The sequence below is a fragment of the Lepidochelys kempii genome, chromosome 16 (assembly GCF_965140265.1).
Source record: "Lepidochelys kempii isolate rLepKem1 chromosome 16, rLepKem1.hap2, whole genome shotgun sequence".
Taxonomy (NCBI): domain Eukaryota; kingdom Metazoa; phylum Chordata; order Testudines; family Cheloniidae; genus Lepidochelys; species Lepidochelys kempii.
In genome coordinates, this window is record NC_133271.1 from 23,828,677 (window position 1) to 23,846,891 (window position 18,215).

The 18,215-nt window shown below is 37.7% G+C and overlaps 1 protein-coding gene across 4 annotated transcripts in view; it reads left to right on the plus strand.

The window, feature by feature from the left end:
• Positions 1-16,457, plus strand: part of CAMSAP1 (calmodulin regulated spectrin associated protein 1) — a 45,043-nt gene extending 28,586 nt beyond the window's left edge. For 2 of the 4 annotated variants that reach the window (XM_073314923.1, XM_073314924.1), the window contains 10 exons: positions 1,533-1,710; positions 4,078-4,169; positions 5,688-5,772; positions 6,195-8,631; positions 11,984-12,120; positions 12,229-12,437; positions 12,518-12,620; positions 12,965-13,080; positions 13,927-14,045; positions 16,115-16,457. In XM_073314923.1, coding sequence (XP_073171024.1) covers positions 1,533-1,710; positions 4,078-4,169; positions 5,688-5,772; positions 6,195-8,631; positions 11,984-12,120; positions 12,229-12,437; positions 12,518-12,620; positions 12,965-13,080; positions 13,927-14,045; positions 16,115-16,417 — 3,779 coding nt within the window. In that variant the 3' untranslated portion in view covers positions 16,418-16,457. Of the gene's footprint in view, positions 1-1,532; positions 1,711-4,077; positions 4,170-5,687; positions 5,773-6,194; positions 8,632-11,983; positions 12,121-12,228; positions 12,438-12,517; positions 12,621-12,964; positions 13,081-13,926; positions 14,046-16,114 lie in introns of those variants that run through there. The other 2 variants (XM_073314925.1, XM_073314926.1) reach the window with 2 other exon arrangements.
• Positions 16,458-18,215: the final 1,758 nt, after the last annotated feature.

Genomic DNA, 18,215 nt, shown 5'->3' on the forward strand with positions numbered 1-18,215 from the left:
TAGGGAAACAAAGGTAGGAATAACAGTGGCCCTTAAAAAAAAAAAAAAAAAAAAAAAAAAAAAAGCATAGTTTCTGAATGAGTCAATGCGGCAATAGGGCACTGAACAAATAACTTAAGTTCTTTTACTACATAAAAGCCATATTCTCCCTTTGAGAAGGAGAGCATTCTGCTGTGCATTGCATGAAGTATATAGCCCTGAATTTATTTTCCAGCCCATGGATTGTAATTAAAACATGGAATTCGACACTCTCTTCCGAATGAGTTTGACACCCTGGTATACGTATGTGAGTTTTAAAGCATTTTGGGATGAAATATACTATGTAAATGGAAGGTATTTTAATTTAAAATGCTCAGTCATCTTCCTATCAGTGACAGACTTAAATACAGTGCTGATCTGAGTCCCATCTTTATTGAATGTCACTACAATTCTTTTTTGTAATACAGCTTTTTAGCACGAAACCTTGTTCTCAGAAGTGTTATTTTAAAATACATTTAGAAAGTTTGTCATTAGTAACTTCCACATATAGTAATTAAGGTAGAGCGCAGGAAGTAGTGGAGCTCTATATTGGTTTTTTATTTTGTTGAACCGTTACCTAAAGTGCTTTAGAATCACGTCACATTATAAAATGCTGCTTCTGAATCTCATAACTTGTTACTCATGTGGGCTTGTCTTCACTGAAGTATTAACTTCAGGTATGATCAAGTGTTTCTCACAACCCAACTCATGTCCACATAAAAATCTATAGCTTGAATTAAGTGGTGCTTTAAATTTGAACTAGCTGGCGCATCAGGTGGCATTGGTTGAAGATCTGGTGCTGCCGATGGTCAAGCTAGCAATGCAGTGGGGATGCAGCTTCAGGCTATTGTTTGAGTTAGCACAGTTCATCAACTGCTATTCAGATTACTCTGTAGTTTGAATGTTTCACAGAGTGGCAGGGCTCACTTGAGCTAACTTGCAGTGAAAATTAGATGAAAAATGTGTAAGTAAATGAGAATTATGGTGAAGTTTTTTTTATTTATATGCTTAAAACTTAATAGAATCATCCATAATCCTTTTGCTGAAACTATTGAAATTGATACCAATTTTCTTATTCTCAAACTTTGTTGCATTAGTCTAAATTTTAGATTTTGTAATCTTCTTTGAGACTCAGAGCATAAAGGAAAATGAAGTAGGTAACTGTATAGTACTATTGCCTCTGAAGACCTGGATTCAACTTCATGTATAGTAAATTAGGTAATTCATCCACAGACAGATATTTTTAATTAAAAATCCACTGTTGCAGTTTGCTCTAATTAATCTGACTTTCATGATTGCTCATCACAGTGTAAGTTTCCTATCTGTTATATATTTGATTATTCTGTATTTTAACTATTCTGCATCATAAATGTTGCAAAACTAAAGTGAAATTTGAAGTATCCTGATGTTCTAATTCTGACCTTCTGCAGTGAGGTTATATGATTTTTTGTACTACTTTCTAGTATTGTTGTTGTAATTTGAAATAGTGCTGACACTTATATAAATATGTGCAGCTAAAACAGTGTTGCAGCAGAAGAGCTGTCGTCCGCCTGTTCCTATTTCCAATGCAACTAAACGAAGTTTCATGGCTAGTCCAGCTAGTACAAGTCCAGCAGACCTGCAGCCTTCAATTCAGCTACCCCCAGAAGCTTGCAACAGGTATTACCTGCACCCTGAAGAATCTGACTATCTGTAAGTCTGTCTTTCTGTCTCTAGATTCATCGTCTTGCTTCTATTTCCAGTTGGGTAATCTAGGAATTTCTATTACTGCTAAATTATCTGGTTTTGTTATATATGTGAGTTTAAGGTCTTTGCACTCAGTCTCTAAAACGTGTACAAGTCTCAAGTTTAAGGAAATATTTGACAGTGGTATATGTGATCTTCACAGCATGAGTGAAAAACTCTAATCATGATAGCAATATCACTGTATTAAAAGCTGGACTAATTCTCTGTTAGGCAAAATTTTAAAAAGGAAAGCTATTCTGGAATGGCAGTGTTACTGGTGATTTCTTATGAATGACCATACAGAAAACAAAACAAAAACCCAAACTGAAATCAGTCTACTGTATGGACAGAAGAAGAAAAAGAGAACAGTAAGCAAGAGAAATGTTTGAGGGGAAAAACAGACTAGTTTGGATCTCCATTCTAATGTTGCTTTCCATGCTGATAACTGGAAGTCTTTTAATGGTTACTGGCAATTCTGGAGTAGAGAATGGTACCCTCAAAAATGGTAGCGTACCTAGCTATTCTTCTAGTGACGGTACGGCTTCATGATTCCTATTCTTTGTAGAGGATGGAGATACACCTGGTGGGCTGCTCTTATGAGAGGTAGTAGCATTATTTAGTACGGAGGAAAGTGGACTGAGAGAAGGGACTTATCTATGCTAAAGCCTAGAAAACAATTAGCTAGACCAAGTCAAGGACTACCATCTCTTCAGATGATGTTGATCAGGACACAAATAGAGGTGTGTAAAAATTGCCTTACTGGATCAGACCATTGATTCATTTAGCACATTATTATGCCTCAATGACCATACAAGCTGCCAGGAAAAAAAGGTGAAGAACCCTGAGGTGGACAGTTTGCAGTAACCTGCCCACTGGGGACATTCCTGCCTAATCTCCTCAGAAATTGGCTTGTGCCCTAAAGCATGGGTGTTTATATGCCTTCAAACCTTTTTTTTAAAAAAAAATAATCCTATCTAATGTAGCCATGGATGTTCTGATTATTCATATAAATGTCCAATTTCATGCATTCGGTTAAGGTTTTGGCCTCAATGATACCTTGTGGCAATGAATCCCACAGTTTAATTGTGTAAATTTTTCCTTTTCAATTTTAGAGTTGCAGCCTTTCAAATTCTTCAACATTTACCTTTTCATATATTATGAAAGGAGGTAAATAGGACCAACCAGTTTACCTTCTCTTTATTTATACATTATGACCCCCCTTTTTTTGTTTCCCCTAAACTAAATGGTCCCAGTCTTTTCAGTCTCTCTTCGTATGGACACTTTCTTTTCTTGCTTCTAATACATTTTATTACTGTCTCTGAACCTTGTTTATTACTACTATATCTCTTGTCAGGGAATGTGAAAGGTGGGGACATACCAATGGCATATTATTTTCAGTATTAGTTTCCATTATAATCCTTACACAGGATTATAACATTTTAACTTTTTTCACAACTGCTGGATGTAAAGCAAAGGGATTGGTTGAACTATCCACAGTGACAAGCAGGTTTTTCCCCTGAGTTGTTAGTTAACTTAGAACCCACTAAATTGTATGAAAAGTTCAAGTTGTTATTATTTTAGAGAGAACTATCGATTAAAAAGTTGAGGCAGCAGAGCTGTGGATTGTAGCACTTTAGGAGCCAGTCTGTTAGTTCATTTTGTCTTTTGATGTAACAACCACAAAAATCTGCTACAGCATGGCATTTTGGTTTTGCCTTGTAACCCTGTAGCTTTCGTGACAACATACATATTATTTTCACATATTCATGACAATATATTTAACTTTGGCACCGATCATATTGCAGATGGTTGCTTCAGTTTAACAGCCTATTCTGGATATGTAAAATCTCTCTAACTGATTTGGGTTAAAACTCTCTGGATTTCTTTTCAAATATTCTATTCTCTTTCGGATTTAATCGTAAGATTAAACTAAAATCTTAACTCTAGGTTACTTTTGAAGAGGTGTAGGAATATAAAATTATTCAATCTTCCCTCGGTCTTCTTTCCATTAGTTATATATGTATTTGTCTCCAGTGTATTGTTAAATGAGTTACATAGTAAGATCACTGCATGTGAATAAGTAAAACATGTCAATTTGATTTTCAGTAGTAGACTGAAATGTATAATACTGTAACTGAAATATTGATTTTAATTTTTCATATGCAGCTTAGAATAACTTTCACCAGTTCTTTTATTCAGTGATACGTTTTTTCTTGGCAAGAATGGTAGGGTATCAGCTATCAGGTAACTTTCCTAGTATGTCGCTTTCCTTCTACCTTTCTAGAAAAGGTTTTCTCATGGAAGTGATTAAGTTGTTTTTGGTTTTTTCCTTAGTGGCAAAGGAAGCCCTGCCTTTAGCCCATCCCATCCATTACTGCCTTTGAGACAGAAGCAACAGAAATCATTGCAAGGGGAGGATAGCTCTGGTAAGCCTTCCATCTCAAATTTGTATGACAGTGTCCGGTGAGTTTTCTACACTGGATCACACCTATCCCTTAACATGACACTGTCAGAAATTTTTTTTTCTGGATTTAGAGACTCTAACTTAAACCTTTTTATGAACATACATATTTTTAAAGAGTTGATGTAATCCTTTGTATACTGCAGTATTTGCCTTAAAGATGGTTAAATAGAGGCCATATTGGTTATTGTATTTTTAAAAGGCTTAATGTTAATCTGTAATACAGTATTCAGAGAATCCATCTGAATTTTCAGAGGCTTTTAAAAACATAGGCATACTGAGAACATAATGAATTGTAAATGCAGACCTCTTTTTGGCAGGAACTAGACTGCGTGTTCATCTAGTGAATATAAAGCTGACAAGGAGTCAGGATTCCTCCTATTCCCAGTGCTCTCACAAACTTGCTGTGTGAGTCTGGCAACTCACTTTATCATTCTTCAATATTGTGTATGTTAAGCAAAACTGATTTTTGAGGATGGATTTTGGGATTCATCAATCTGGAAGATGTTGACCAAGAAGTAGCCAGGGTTGGAAGGGACCTCAGGAGGTCATCTAGTCCAACCCCCTGCTCAAAGCAGGACCAATCCCCAATTTTTGCCCCCAATCCGTAAATGGCCCCCTCAAGGATTGAACTCACAACCCTTGGTTTAGCAGGCCAATGCTCAAACCACTGAGCTATCCCTCCCCCCTTAATTCGGGGGAAAGGTGGGGAGATGAGTTGCATTTGTTGCTATATGTGGTTCATAAGTGAACAATCTAAAATTGAATTAAACAACAGTCAATCAATATGCAGTCACGTATGTATCTATTGTGGTTAAAGATTGCTTCAGAATTTAATATTGACCACATAAATTTCTTGGTATGAAAAGGATTTTTAAGATGTCTTCAAGAAAAATATTGTAAGAGTGCAAAGTATTATCAATATAATTTGTTTCAAAAGTGAGTGTGCTTCTTAATTAAATGTACAAGAAATGAACAAAACAATTTGAGTTTCTTGGCACAAAAAAAGCAGCAACGTATCAGAGGTGTGGAGACCTTTGACAAAAGGGTTAGGAAATAAGATGGTTGTCAATAAAAGCAAATTTACTCAGTGTTCCAATATGTTTTGCATATCTTTGTATTGAGAATTATTTTTTAAAAATGGCTGTATGAAAGGATCATATTCAAGTTTTATATTTATAATTAAAACAAATGCTAGATGACTTGTTTTATAATCTTTGATATTAAGGATTTCTTTATACCTGTATTGTCTACAGTCCTCCTAAAACACATCCATTTGTTGCAGGTTAGCTTTTACTTTTCATATCTGTTTTAAATATTGAATTCGGTTTTATTTCATTTTTTCCTGCTTAAGTATGCTAAAGTTTACCTGTTTTATGCTGCCATCTCTTGGTGATGTAGTTTATTGTGTTTAATGTTTTAAAATGATGATATAAAAACACCATTTCCAAAGCTTTCAGTAAACATTTAAAAAATATTATAGGTCATAGACATCGTTCTAATTCTTTGACACGAGTTGATGGGCAGCCACGAGGTTCTGTTCTTGCATGGCCAGAGAAAAAACCCAGGTAATTGCTCTGTTTGATGTAAGAACTTTGTTTGTTCAGAAGAGGGGGTTAGACTATATGGCAAGTTGACTGCAGTAGTGTGTAGTCTGAATTGTTGGGAACCAGGCATATGTAGTATATTTAACTTTATTTAAACACACTGGCCTACATGTTCAGAGGTGATTGGTGATTTGGGTGCCTCAATCTTTGGGTGACAATTTGAGATGCCTAAAGGGATGTGATTTTTTTTTTCAGAAAGTGGCAAACACTGCCCAGCCTCTCAAGGTCAAGGCATCTCAAATTGCCACCTGGTATCAAAGAAAATCACTAATCACTAGTCACTAGTCACTCTTGATATAGGCCAGATTTTTATATGTTGTAGCCACTGCAAATTTTTTACTTTTGCATCAGTAGATTCTCTTTAATGGCTCTGTCTCTTCTAGGCCTCTGTCTCAGCCAACACCATTTGCTCTTCATCATGCCACAAGTAGCGATGTGGACCCTGGATCTGGTGATAGCATTAGCCTGGCTAGATCAATCAGTAAAGACAGCCTAGCTTCAAATATTGTCAATCTAACTCCGAAACACCAGTCTCATCCTTCATCAATGAAAACGAATGGAAAAAGCTTGCTGAATAATGTTGAAATTGAGGATGAAGATGAAGAACTTATTGCAATAATCAGATCTGATGAACTACCAGACAGGGGTGATCTCAACCTGAAAACTGTATCATCCAGGGCACCTAGCCTAGTTGCAACCGCATGGTCTTCAAAAACACAAAGTGAGGCCGTAGAAAGCAAACCAGATAGTTTTTATTTAGAACCTTTAATGCCTGCAGTCCTAAAACCAGCAAAGGAAAAACAAATGATCAATAAAGAGGATGAGTGTGGCGAGGGGAAACAAAGGGGCTTCATAACAAAAAGGCTAAATGAGGGGCACGTCCCTATGGTCCGTAAAAAAGCAAATAGCAGTCATGGGGATCATGATATTAATAGGACTTTTACTCCAATTTCTAGTTCTGATTTCACCGCAGTTGCAGCTCCCTGTACTGCAGATTCAATGACACTCTTCGAGGCAGGATTAGAAGCTCCTAGTCCGTTAGCTAGTAGCAGTTTAGAGCCTTCGTCTCAGGAGCAATCCACTGGAGGATTCTTCCTTCATACTGCCAAAGTTGATGAAGATGTAACAAGCAAAGTCAATGTCAGCTACGTGAAAAGTACTAATCCACATGTTCCCAGTACCACATGGACTATGGTGAGACAAGATTCTGATTCAGATCTCGATGCAGAGGTGGCTGAACAAGATTTGGTGGTAGTAGATGACCATCCAGTAGTCACTAAATATATAGGTGAAGAAGAATCGGCAAAGTTACAAGAGGATATGAAGGTAAAGGAACACGAAGATAAGGATGATGCCAGTGGACGTTCAAGTCCATGTCTGAGTACAATTTCTCAAGTTAGCAGTGTGTCCATGACTAGTGGGAGTGTCAGAATGACTAACTTTGCAGAACGGAAGCTCCAAAGACTTAATAGCTATGAAACAAAGTCCAGTACAAGTAGTTCCCAAAAGACCACACCAGATGGGTCAGAGAGCTGCCCAGCACCATTAACGACATGGAAACAAAAGCGAGAGCAAAGCCCCACCAGACAAAATAAAGATAATGTCAATCTCTTGGCTTCTGAACTGGTACAGCTCCACATGCAGTTGGAGGAGAAGCGAAGAGCAATAGAAGCTCAAAAGAAAAAAATGGAGGCTCTGTCTGCTAGGCAGCGACTAAAGCTGGGTAAGGCAGCTTTCTTGCATGTTGTTAAAAAAGGGAAAGCTGTTGATGTTCCACAGCCACTTAAACCGGAACACTTTGCAAAAGAATACTCTCGGAACAGTGGTGAAGATTTAGATGATGTGTCTTTGAGTTCAAAGTCTGAGGAATTTCTCGTAAGAGAGGAAGAGAGAGAAGAAATGCTTTATGATTCACAAGAAGTAACAAAAGTGAAAATGCAAGAAAACATAGCTTTTGTTGAGCTACACAAACCAAAAGAATCTGCTGCTATGCATGAAATAGAAAAAAGCAAGATTATTTCTGCTGCTCTTCTAGAAGATAATGGTGCTGAAGTGGTGGATATAAATGAATGTGATCTTTCCATTGAAAAACTAAATGAAACAATCAGTACGCTTCAGCAGGCTATATTAAAGATTTCTCACCAGCAAGAACTTCTTATGAAATCTCCAACGGTACCATCACCAAGTACAAGAAATAATTCACAGGATCAAAAGGTAAAACCATCAATTCATTTTGTTGAACCCCTCTCTCCAACTGGAATGAGCAATCTTCGTAAACCACCTCGACTTGTTCAAGGGCGGAGTCCTCGCTCTGGAAGACCAGTTGAACTGAAAGTTGCTAAAGACAGACATCAAAACTCAACACGTATTAAAACCCCGACACAAAGTGTAGAAACCTTACCACATTTAAGACCATTTCCATCTAATAATACATTCAGGACACCAACAGAAACTGGTTTTGAAAATAGTCCAGATCATGGAAGTGGCTCTCAAGATAAGTTTTTCTTTGATAGCTATAGATGCCATGATGAGAGTAATCAACGGGCATGTGTTCTTTCCACTTCCAAAGATGCAAATATTCTCTCTGAAATGAGCAAAGATATGAATAGCAGCTTAAAAGAAGGATTAAATTCTTCCGATTGCTCAGGAAAAGAAAACGTCCCAGTGGATGAACCACTGAGAAGCAAGGTTAATCTCATAGAAGTAGACCTGTCTGACTTAAAAGCCCCGGATGAAGAAGGAGAAATTGAAAGTCAGGATAGCTCTACAGACATAATTAATGAAGGTGATCAGAAGTCTGGAGTAGGGTTTTTCTTCAAGGTAAGCACAGGACATTTTCATTTTCATGTATATGAAGCATCATTAGACATTTGTTTAATATTAGAATCTAGTGTGTCTGTTTATTCCTCAAACTCCTTTGGCCCAACTCACCACAGTGTGGATGCACTTTTATGATAAAACTTGAATCTGAAAAAAGCTCTTTGTATAGAAAAGAGTTCTTTAAACTCATGGATGAAAAGCTCCTGTTGATTTCAATGGCACCAGGAATTTACTCCATATTTTTTTTTACTAATATGGTCAAAGGGATTTATTCTCTATATTCAGAAGATAAATGCAATGGGAAGGATACGTTGCTTGCATTACATATATATTTTATGAAAGTAACTTACTATTGCTCATTTACCATCCTGCTCTCAAAAGTTGGGATAGGGAAAAAAGGATTGGCTGGAATACACATTTCATTTTCACTATGCAGTTATTAGATTGGGTGGGCAAACTTTTTGGCCCGAGGGCTACATCGGGGTTGCAAAACTATATGGAGGGCCAGGTAGGGAAGGCTGTCTCCCCAAACAGCCTGGCCCCCACCCCCTATCCGCTCCCTCCCACTTCCTGCCCCTGACTGCCCCTCTCAGAACCCCTGACCCATCCAAACCCGCCCCCTATCCAACCACCCCTTCTTCTTGTGCCCTGACTGCCATCCCCGCCCCCAACAGACCCCCTGGAACTCCCATACCTATCCAGCCCCCCCGTTCCCCCTTCCCTGTCCGCTCCCTGCTCTCTGTCCCCTGACTGCCTCCCCGAGACCCCCCGCCCCCTTACCATGTCGGAGCCAGCCACGCCGCTGCGCTGCCCGGCAGGAGCGGTGGGCCAGAGTGCTGAGGCTGCAGGAGAGGAGGAACAGCAGGGGAGGGGCTGGGGACTAGCCTCCCCAGCTGGGAGCTTAGGGGCCAGACAGGACGGTCCCGTGGGCCGGATGTGGCCTGTGGACCATAGTTTGCCCACCTCTGCATTAGATGGATTTTCATCATGTGATGTATGAAGCTGGATATAATTTCAACAATCTGTTAACTTCATGACTAAGTTCCATGCTACTGGAGGCATATTAAACGGTCATTTACTTCTGGTGATTCAGTTTCCAGATATCATCTGATACTCTTCAATCTGTATAATGTGAGCCATGGTGGTAGAAATAATGGAAACAATATTAAAATATTTTAAAAGCCTGTTAAAGGTATATACCTTCCAGATACATAAACTATGTTCTGTTATTTTAAGGTTTGTTGTGGTATACATGAAACTGTCTGAGATAAATAATTAAAAATAACTGTGTTTTGTTAATTTAAACATCCTGTCAAACAAATAATTGGGTTCCCCATGAGATGATTTAATCTGTCACTACCATTTTATCTTGCATCCTGGGAACTCTAAGAAGCATCTTCAAGGTTGCAGAAATACTTCATCTGCAATTTTTGAATTGTTTGACTCTCCATTTGGTGTTCTGACGTAACTGTAGCTTGAAATATTTACCCGACACCACGAAGTTGCAAACATACAAAAGATGGATGTTGTGGCTGTAGTTCCTGGCAGATATAAACGCATGCACGAGTGAAAAATTTGTGTGATATATGCCCAGCTGCTGGAAAATGAGAATTTTTATATCATCTGACAAACTTCTTGTATCTACCTCCTATTTCCAGTGAGTTGAGGAGGAGAGGGAGCGCTACATCTTTTTCTCTTTCTTGCTATCTTCCTTGCCCAGGCTGCTGGAAGGGGATGGAAGGTTTCTTTCCTCCATCCACTGGCTGATATTAAGAAAAAACTTTTTCCTTTATTGGTCTCTTCCATCCTACATTTTCTGGAGGCTTTTTTTCCCCAAATGTGTGCCTTTTTGAAAACATAAATTCTGTCTTGTGTATTGAAATCGTTTCTCTGCTGTTCATCTGTTGAGCTGGACAGGGTATAGAATTATTTGCATAACTGGTCATAAAAATTTCAGCAAAGCATTTTTGATCAGAGTTAGCCTATTCATCAAAATTAAAGCATTTGGCAGGACCACATCAATTGCAACAAAATTTTGACAGAACCATATCTCCAAGGCAGGTTTCAAAACCTGGCTGGTTTCCTGTTAGCTTACCTGCCCAACATGTCAGCAGCCCTCATTATGGGCTGGGTTTTCAGGCTCCCAGTTCCTTGGCAGCCTAGATGTCTATTCTCCTGGCTCAACAGCTGCCTGAGCTCCCAGGGCTTCCATGGCTTTAAAGCAGCCCACCATATGGGCTGCCTCAGAGTTGGGACTGCCAGGGTCCCCAGCACACGGTAGAGATGTGCAGAGAATGGTAATTTTGTTACATGGAGAATTTAGAAATTTCCAGGTTTTTCTCCAGATTGGCGCAAAACCATATCTTGAAATCCTCTGCTAAAGGGAATTACTGTTTCCCAGCCAGCTCTAATTATCTGTATTGTGGTACTGCATGGGAGCCTAGGTCCTGGACGAGGGGCCATTGTGTAGGGCACTGTACAAACATATAACAAAAAGATGGTTCTTGCTCCAAGGATATTAAATCTAAGTAATGCACTAACAGGCCTTCTTTGTTTCATCACTGGCTCTAGAATGTGTAAGGGCAAGTTATTAGAGCTGAATTATATTAATGCTATGATATTTATAGAAGCACTAAATATTTTTCAAATGTAATATTCTTTGCAGCTGTTAAAATTTAAAGAAGCTACAGGATATTGTGTATGCTTGCGTTTCTCTATAGTATTAATTATAGTGAGTATCACAAGCACGGCAACTTCAGTGTCTTTTAAATTCTAATTAAATTAGTTTGAAAGAGAAGCTGTTTAAACTTCAGTGAATTTGACTTTTGCCTTGGTATAGTATAGTTTGGTAGTAATTCACTCCAGTAAGTACATTTGTAGAATAGAATTACTGATACAAGATGTCCTGGCCAATGTGAGAATTACATTGCACGGTGTAGTTTGCAGTTTAAGATATGCTTCCTGTATTATGTATGTTTTGATAATGAAATTATAGTGGACTATGAGGCTGATTTTCCCCCTTGGATCTCCATGAACACTAAATGTGTATTTTTCACAAGATTTTCTTATTGAGCAAAAACGCTGAAAACTACTTATGTAGTGCACAACTCCTTAACTTATTATATTGTGAAGTCTGGTAAAGTGTAGACTTCACTGGATATTTGGAAACTATTCTATACCAGTAGAGTAGATTATTGGAATGTATCTTATACATTCCTCGAGGTACTCACAGCATAAAAATGAGCTTTTTGAAGTTTTCACTTTTGACCCCAAGTATTTGTTGATCTCCAGTGTTATGTCCCTTCTCCTACCTCCAAAGCTTTGTATCTTACGTGGAATTTCAATTCTGCAGGATGAACAGAAAGCAGAAGATGAACTAGCAAAAAAGCGCGCAGCATTCCTTTTAAAACAGCAGCGGAAAGCTGAAGAGGCTCGGATCCGAAAACAGCAGCTTGAGGCAGAAGTTGAACAAAAAAGAGACGAAGCCCGGTAAATGTAACATTTACACTGCTATGGAAAGAAATAATTTTACAGCCTCTCTTTTTCCTTCAGAAAATGGGAAGTTAATAGATTCTGAAAACCATGTTTGCTTTTCAGTCGCAAAGCTGAAGAGGACCGAATACGAAAAGAGGAAGAGAAGGCCCGAAGAGAACTCATCAAACAAGAATACTTGAGAAAAAAACAGCAGCAAATTTTGGAAGAGCAAGGACTTGGAAAACCCAAATCAAAACCCAAGAAACCTAGGCCAAAGTCTGTCCATCGAGAAGAGTCATACAGTGATTCAGGAACAAAGTGTTCTTCTACACGTAAGTGTTTTTTCATTCCCACTCGAGTCCACAATCTGTTTTAGCAAAATCATATTTCATGTCGTCTTTTTTTCCTATAGCTGATAATCTAAGTAGTGCTCAGTCTGGTTCCAGCCTGTCTTTGGCCTCAGCAGCAACTACTGAACCTGAAAGCATACACTCTGGTGGCACTCCTTCCCAACGGTAAAGACCATTAAAAATAAATCCTATATTATGAAATCGGACTGGGATTAAATGTTGATGATGTAATGAATAATTCTTAATTTATTTTATAAAGTTATTAATAGGCATAAAATGGCATCTGGATGGGGTTCTTCATCGGTTCTATTTGGATCTAAATTTTTTTATAATACACATTACCTTGTATTCATCTTTTAAAAATAGGGATGATAGAAACTGGCCATCTTTTGGGAGGGGCAGTTATGCTGGAGAATTGCTTTTCTCATTAAGAGAAAATGCCTGGTGAATGTGAAATAATTTATTTAACAAAAAACTCAAACTGGTGATCCCCTGCTTTGCTCCAACAGAGTAGAGTCAATGGAATCCTTACCAATACTGAGCAGGAATCCAAGCAGAAACACAGAGAGAGATTGGGAAAATGCGTCAACAGCATCTTCAATTGCTTCAGTGGCAGAGTACACAGGTAAATGCTTTCATTTTAGGTTAATCATTTCTAACTAACAAGTATTAAATAATGCCAAACAAATAATAAATGTTATGGTGTGATGAGTTCTTGTTTCTGGAAGCTCAGGTGTGTTAGAATGCTTGAATGTTTCGAAAGTGCCAGTGATCTAATTTAAATAGTGAATATTAGATATAGAAAATGCTTCAGATGTGTTCCATTTGATATATATTACTTTTTGCTATAATCAGTGCAAAATCCTTCAATATTTGGAGTTGCTGCAATAGGTAGGTAAAATCAACATTGTTGTAATGAATTTGGGAGAAACTTTTTGCTAATTTGTTCCATAAACACAATGCTTATAGTCTTGGTGGCTACTTTTGAGCTTCCTAGTTGTTAGCTGCTGAGCCAGAATGTTAGTTGCCTGATGTAGCTGCTGAGGGAATGGGAAAAGGATTTTAAAGCAGAAAATGGTTGCTCGGAAAGAGGGGATTCCCCAGAAGCCTAAAATTCCCACTAGAACTTTGCCAGCTTCTAGTACAGATTCAGGAGTATATGTAGGAATGAGGAACCCCTCTGGGTTTATGCACTGGAAAGAGAATCCATCCATGACTGTGTTGAGTCCTTCAGTACATACAGGATAAACTTTTATTTAAAGTTACTTTTCACTTAGTTTTTTTAAATCCGTGATGCTTCCTTAAAGAAGTGATATTTTGCATCATAAACATGTAAGCCATTGTTCCCATCAATTTGAAACTGCAGCTTTTAGCTTTACATATTTATTTAATAGAATTAAAATTTAAGAACCATTATTAAATTTACCTAGTTATAATATTTAGTAAATAACTCGTTTCTTATCTTTCTTAGGTCCAAAATTATTTAAAGAACCCAGCAGCAAGTCAAACAAACCAATTATTCACAATGCTATATCCCATTGCTGTCTTGCTGGAAAAGTGAATGAACCACATAAGAATTCAATATTAGAGGTAAGTAGTTATTTATTAAAACTGCAGTGTTAGTTTACTGCAGGTGCATTCATATAACCTGTAAGGCTTATTTCATAATTTTGTTAATAGCATGTTATCTTGAATGCTCTTCCCATAACATGCCTATGAAGTCAAGCATGTTGTTGTTTTCATTAACACAGCAGACTGATGTTCTTCTTTCTTCCTCCCTCCTTATTCCTCCCTTCCCCAAATCTGCATTTGGAAGAATTTTCTGCATGCTCCTATTTAAACAATTAGGAAAGTTGAAAATTAAGTTCAGTTTTATTTGTTAAAATGTGGATGTTTCCATTTGGCAACACGTGTTCTGAGTAAAACACATTCATTTACTTGGAGGTGGTCAGTGATGCAAAGTTAAGCAGAAGTAGGCTTTAAGGAAAGAAAAATTAACTTTAGTGTTTAAATGCTACAATGATAATATTAGAGAAAAACTTAAGCTAGATAGATTTGAAGGATGAGGCAAAAGGATAATCATTAAAAATCTTGAGGCAATTTCTTTTTATTACTGAGAAAAAAGACTTTTTCCCAGTTTGTGGAAATAATGTGTCCTAAGATACTATTATGAGCTGGGTTCGCTTACATCAGAAAAGGATTTCATTTGTGATTTCTGAGATTTCTCAAATAAACTCAGTTTTGTTTCAGAAATATGTATAGTGTCTTACACCATCACAAACAATAACTTGCAAAAATTAAAAACAGTTTATGTGAAGCAAGTAAATATAAATGCCCAAGGACTGCATTTCCAGAAGTCCTGATGTGATGTACATATGAGACTAACTGTACCACAACCGAAGGAAGGGCAGCTCTGCTTTATGGTGGGGAGGAAGGAGGTCAGAAACTGCTGTAACAAGGTGCTTGGTGGTCAGCTTTGCAGCAATGTCTCTCTGTCTCTGTCTGTCGCGCACGCACACACCGGAGTGTGCATAACGGTATGCAACCTGGGTGGGGCAAGTCTCTTTGTTCCACACAGTGAGGAAGCCAGCACTCACCCTCCTTTCCTCCCTCCCCTAGTGGAGGCAAATGGCAGGTTGGGTTAGGACCTGCTGTAGGCATTACGCTAGTCACCCGTTTTTCCCATGCTACCGGAATTGGCTTCAGTGGTGTATGGTTTTTTCACCTTCCCCACAGTGGGTGTGAGGGAGGACCTTTTCTGGTGAATAGAAAAGGTGTTAGCAACTTATTTTGTAAGGTTGGGTGGATGTTGAGTGCAGGTACTCCATAGGGAGGGCAGCCAGTGATCAGATAAATGGCCTGGTGAAGGACTTAAAAGGGGAGGTACTGGATAAAGGAGCAGAACAGGGGAAGGGGGTTGGGGACTCCTATGATTGGTACGGCAGGTAAAAGCTTAGTGCTCCTCTATGGGTTAGTCACCAGGAGGTGCTCATATAGCAAGAGAATGTCAAGTTTTCATCCCTGTAGCCCAATGTAATTAGTGTATCCAATCCCTGTATTTTAAGCAATATATTATCATTGCAGGGTAGGATTTCTATGCTGTTAATATCAAATACAGAAGAAATTAAGTTAATTAGATCACTGTTTGTATATTGGATGGTACTGGTTTTTCCCTTTTGTCTCGCCCTTCTGTGTGATGATAATTTTTTTCAGAAGTTTAGAATAAACTTATTTTTAAATTTGACAACATTAAAATAAGCAGAAGCGTAATGAAAATTGTTGACAAGAAAGTGTGTTGTCCTCTCCCCAGTCTGATGAGGTTTTTGCATCCCATTGTTTTTAGCTTGGAGATTCCTCTTTTAATAGTTAAGTTCTTTCTGTGTCATGAGTTCTCCTTTTCTTCAGTATTACATTATATTGTTACGTGGCAGATCAGCATCTCCTGTGCTCTGTATTAGTGTTATATCTGGAAAACCCAGCTAACAACATTAGAGGTCATGGGGAAAACAGCAGAAAACACTATTTTAAATGTTTAACTTTTCAAAAATTCCAAATTAAGCAACTTTTAGTCTTCATACCTTTAATTTACTGAGTACCCAGTATTGCTTCATAGTCTTCTTTATGAATAGTCCTCAGCATTTTTCTTTTTTAAAATATAGGAACTAGAGAAGTGTGATGCCAACCACTACATTATTTTGTTCCGTGATGCTGGCTGCCAGTTTAGAGCACTTTACTGCTACTACCCTGACACTGAAGAAATCTACAAGCTGACTGGAACAGGGCCAAAGAGCATCAATAAGAAAATGATTGACAAGCTTTATAAATATAGCTCAGACAGAAAACAGTTTAATGTAATTCCAGCGAAAACCATGTCTGTCAGCGTGGATGCTCTTACTATTCATAACTATTTGTGGCAAGCCAAGCGACCTGCAGTGCCAAAGAAGACTCAGACTCGTAAATGACACTGAATTTTTGGGGCGAAGATTGCTGAATGGGATTACATTGAAAGAAAAAACGGTTATCGTTTTCCTCCAGTTGGGTATGAAATGTGCAGAACCGTAAACATTTTTGAGAGGCTTCTAAACAAAAACCATGGATGCAAGTAAATCAGAATGAAGGAGCAATGCCAGTGTTTTGTATGAATGATAAATCTGCTGTTACACCCAATGCTAACTACTGAAGCTTTCAAATGAGAGACTGCATGTAGCAAGATCTTTAATCAGTGGATTTCCTTTTACTTGAAGTTCTTCGTCGGTACAAATTGGGAATAATTTAGTTTTGTTTTTCTCTCCACCTCTTTTCCCCATCACTCTTAAAGTTGGCAAGCTCTGAACTTCAGTAGAAGAATTGAAAACAGATCTTAGGTGGTAAGAGGGTTGTTGTTTTGTTTTTTTTAACGTTCTTTAGGGAAAATCATCTCGTGAGAATTTTTTTGAGGAACTGTATAATATATCAGATTGTTGTACTGTATCTGCTGCCAACATTAAGTTCAGTGCTCAGATTTCTGAAAAAGCCCCAGCCTATGCTGCTCAGAACAAAGTTTACGTATAGTATCTGTTCACTATAAGCACTGAAAGATTGCAAAGTCTGTCTTTTTTTAAAATAAAGGTTGCAAATTTAAAGATGAATATTTCTGGAACACAATCATGAAGAGGCATACAGGTGCTAATAGCTGGAATATGCCTGACTGAAACTTGAGGCAAGCTATGTGGAGCACAGTTATCATTATTTCAGTTTCAGGTAGTGTCCTAAAGATTTGTTTGCTTTAATAAAGACAGATTCTGGTAGATGTAGAACATTTCCACTGAGCACGTTATTCCTGTATGATGGTGCACTTAAAGATCACAAATTTTAATGTTTTTATTATGTCATGAAATGTAATTCTACTTTCTTTGTCCTGTCTTTATTCTGAATGAGCAGCATGCTCTAAAATGAAGAGTATGTACATTTTTTTTTTATTTGGGGTGATATATTAATATATATTGGTTTGTTTTCCTCATTTAAAAGCAATTTTTGAACAGAAATTTGCATTTGTTTCAAAAGCCCAAATAAGTCAAATGGCTTTGATTTCTTTTCATGTTGAAATATTAAATCTTGAGTTATGACCTTAAAAATCTTTGTGGTGTTCAGCAGATCAAATTTTTGTTTGGGGGGCAACAGGGCATATTTGCAGTTTTATTTGTTAATGCTCTCATTTCCCTTTACTATCCATGCTTTAAAGTAACTAGAGTGCTGTAGCTACAACATAACTTATCCATTAGCAGCATGTCCATACTACATCATACTTTGACACTACTACCTGAGGATTTTGTAGGTTTATAACTTTGATTTGCACATGTTTACTTTATTTGAGGTGTTACTTGAATATATGTCTTTTAGCGCAGAGGGCACTATTCAAATCCTAGATATAAAACTGAAGCTCTAAAATACAATATAGTGTAATTATTAAACTTTACAAAGAATGGGAGTTATAAACTGAGTCGTGTACATAAGGGGGAAAATAGGGTACGTGATAAAATGCTAGCTAGAGCAAAGTGAAGGTCTTCCATTGCAGTCTTCTCAATTCCCCACCCCACCCACCCCAATACTTTTTAAATAGGCTGCTGCAACTTTGTAAATTTTGTTAGATAGCTGGTTGCGTGTAAATAACTAAAGGCTTTATGATTTCTAAAGTGCTAAGTATTAAACACTATTATGAGTGTAATTTTTCAGTTACCATGCTTTTCATGCTTGTGCTTTATTTCTCACTGTTTGATATTA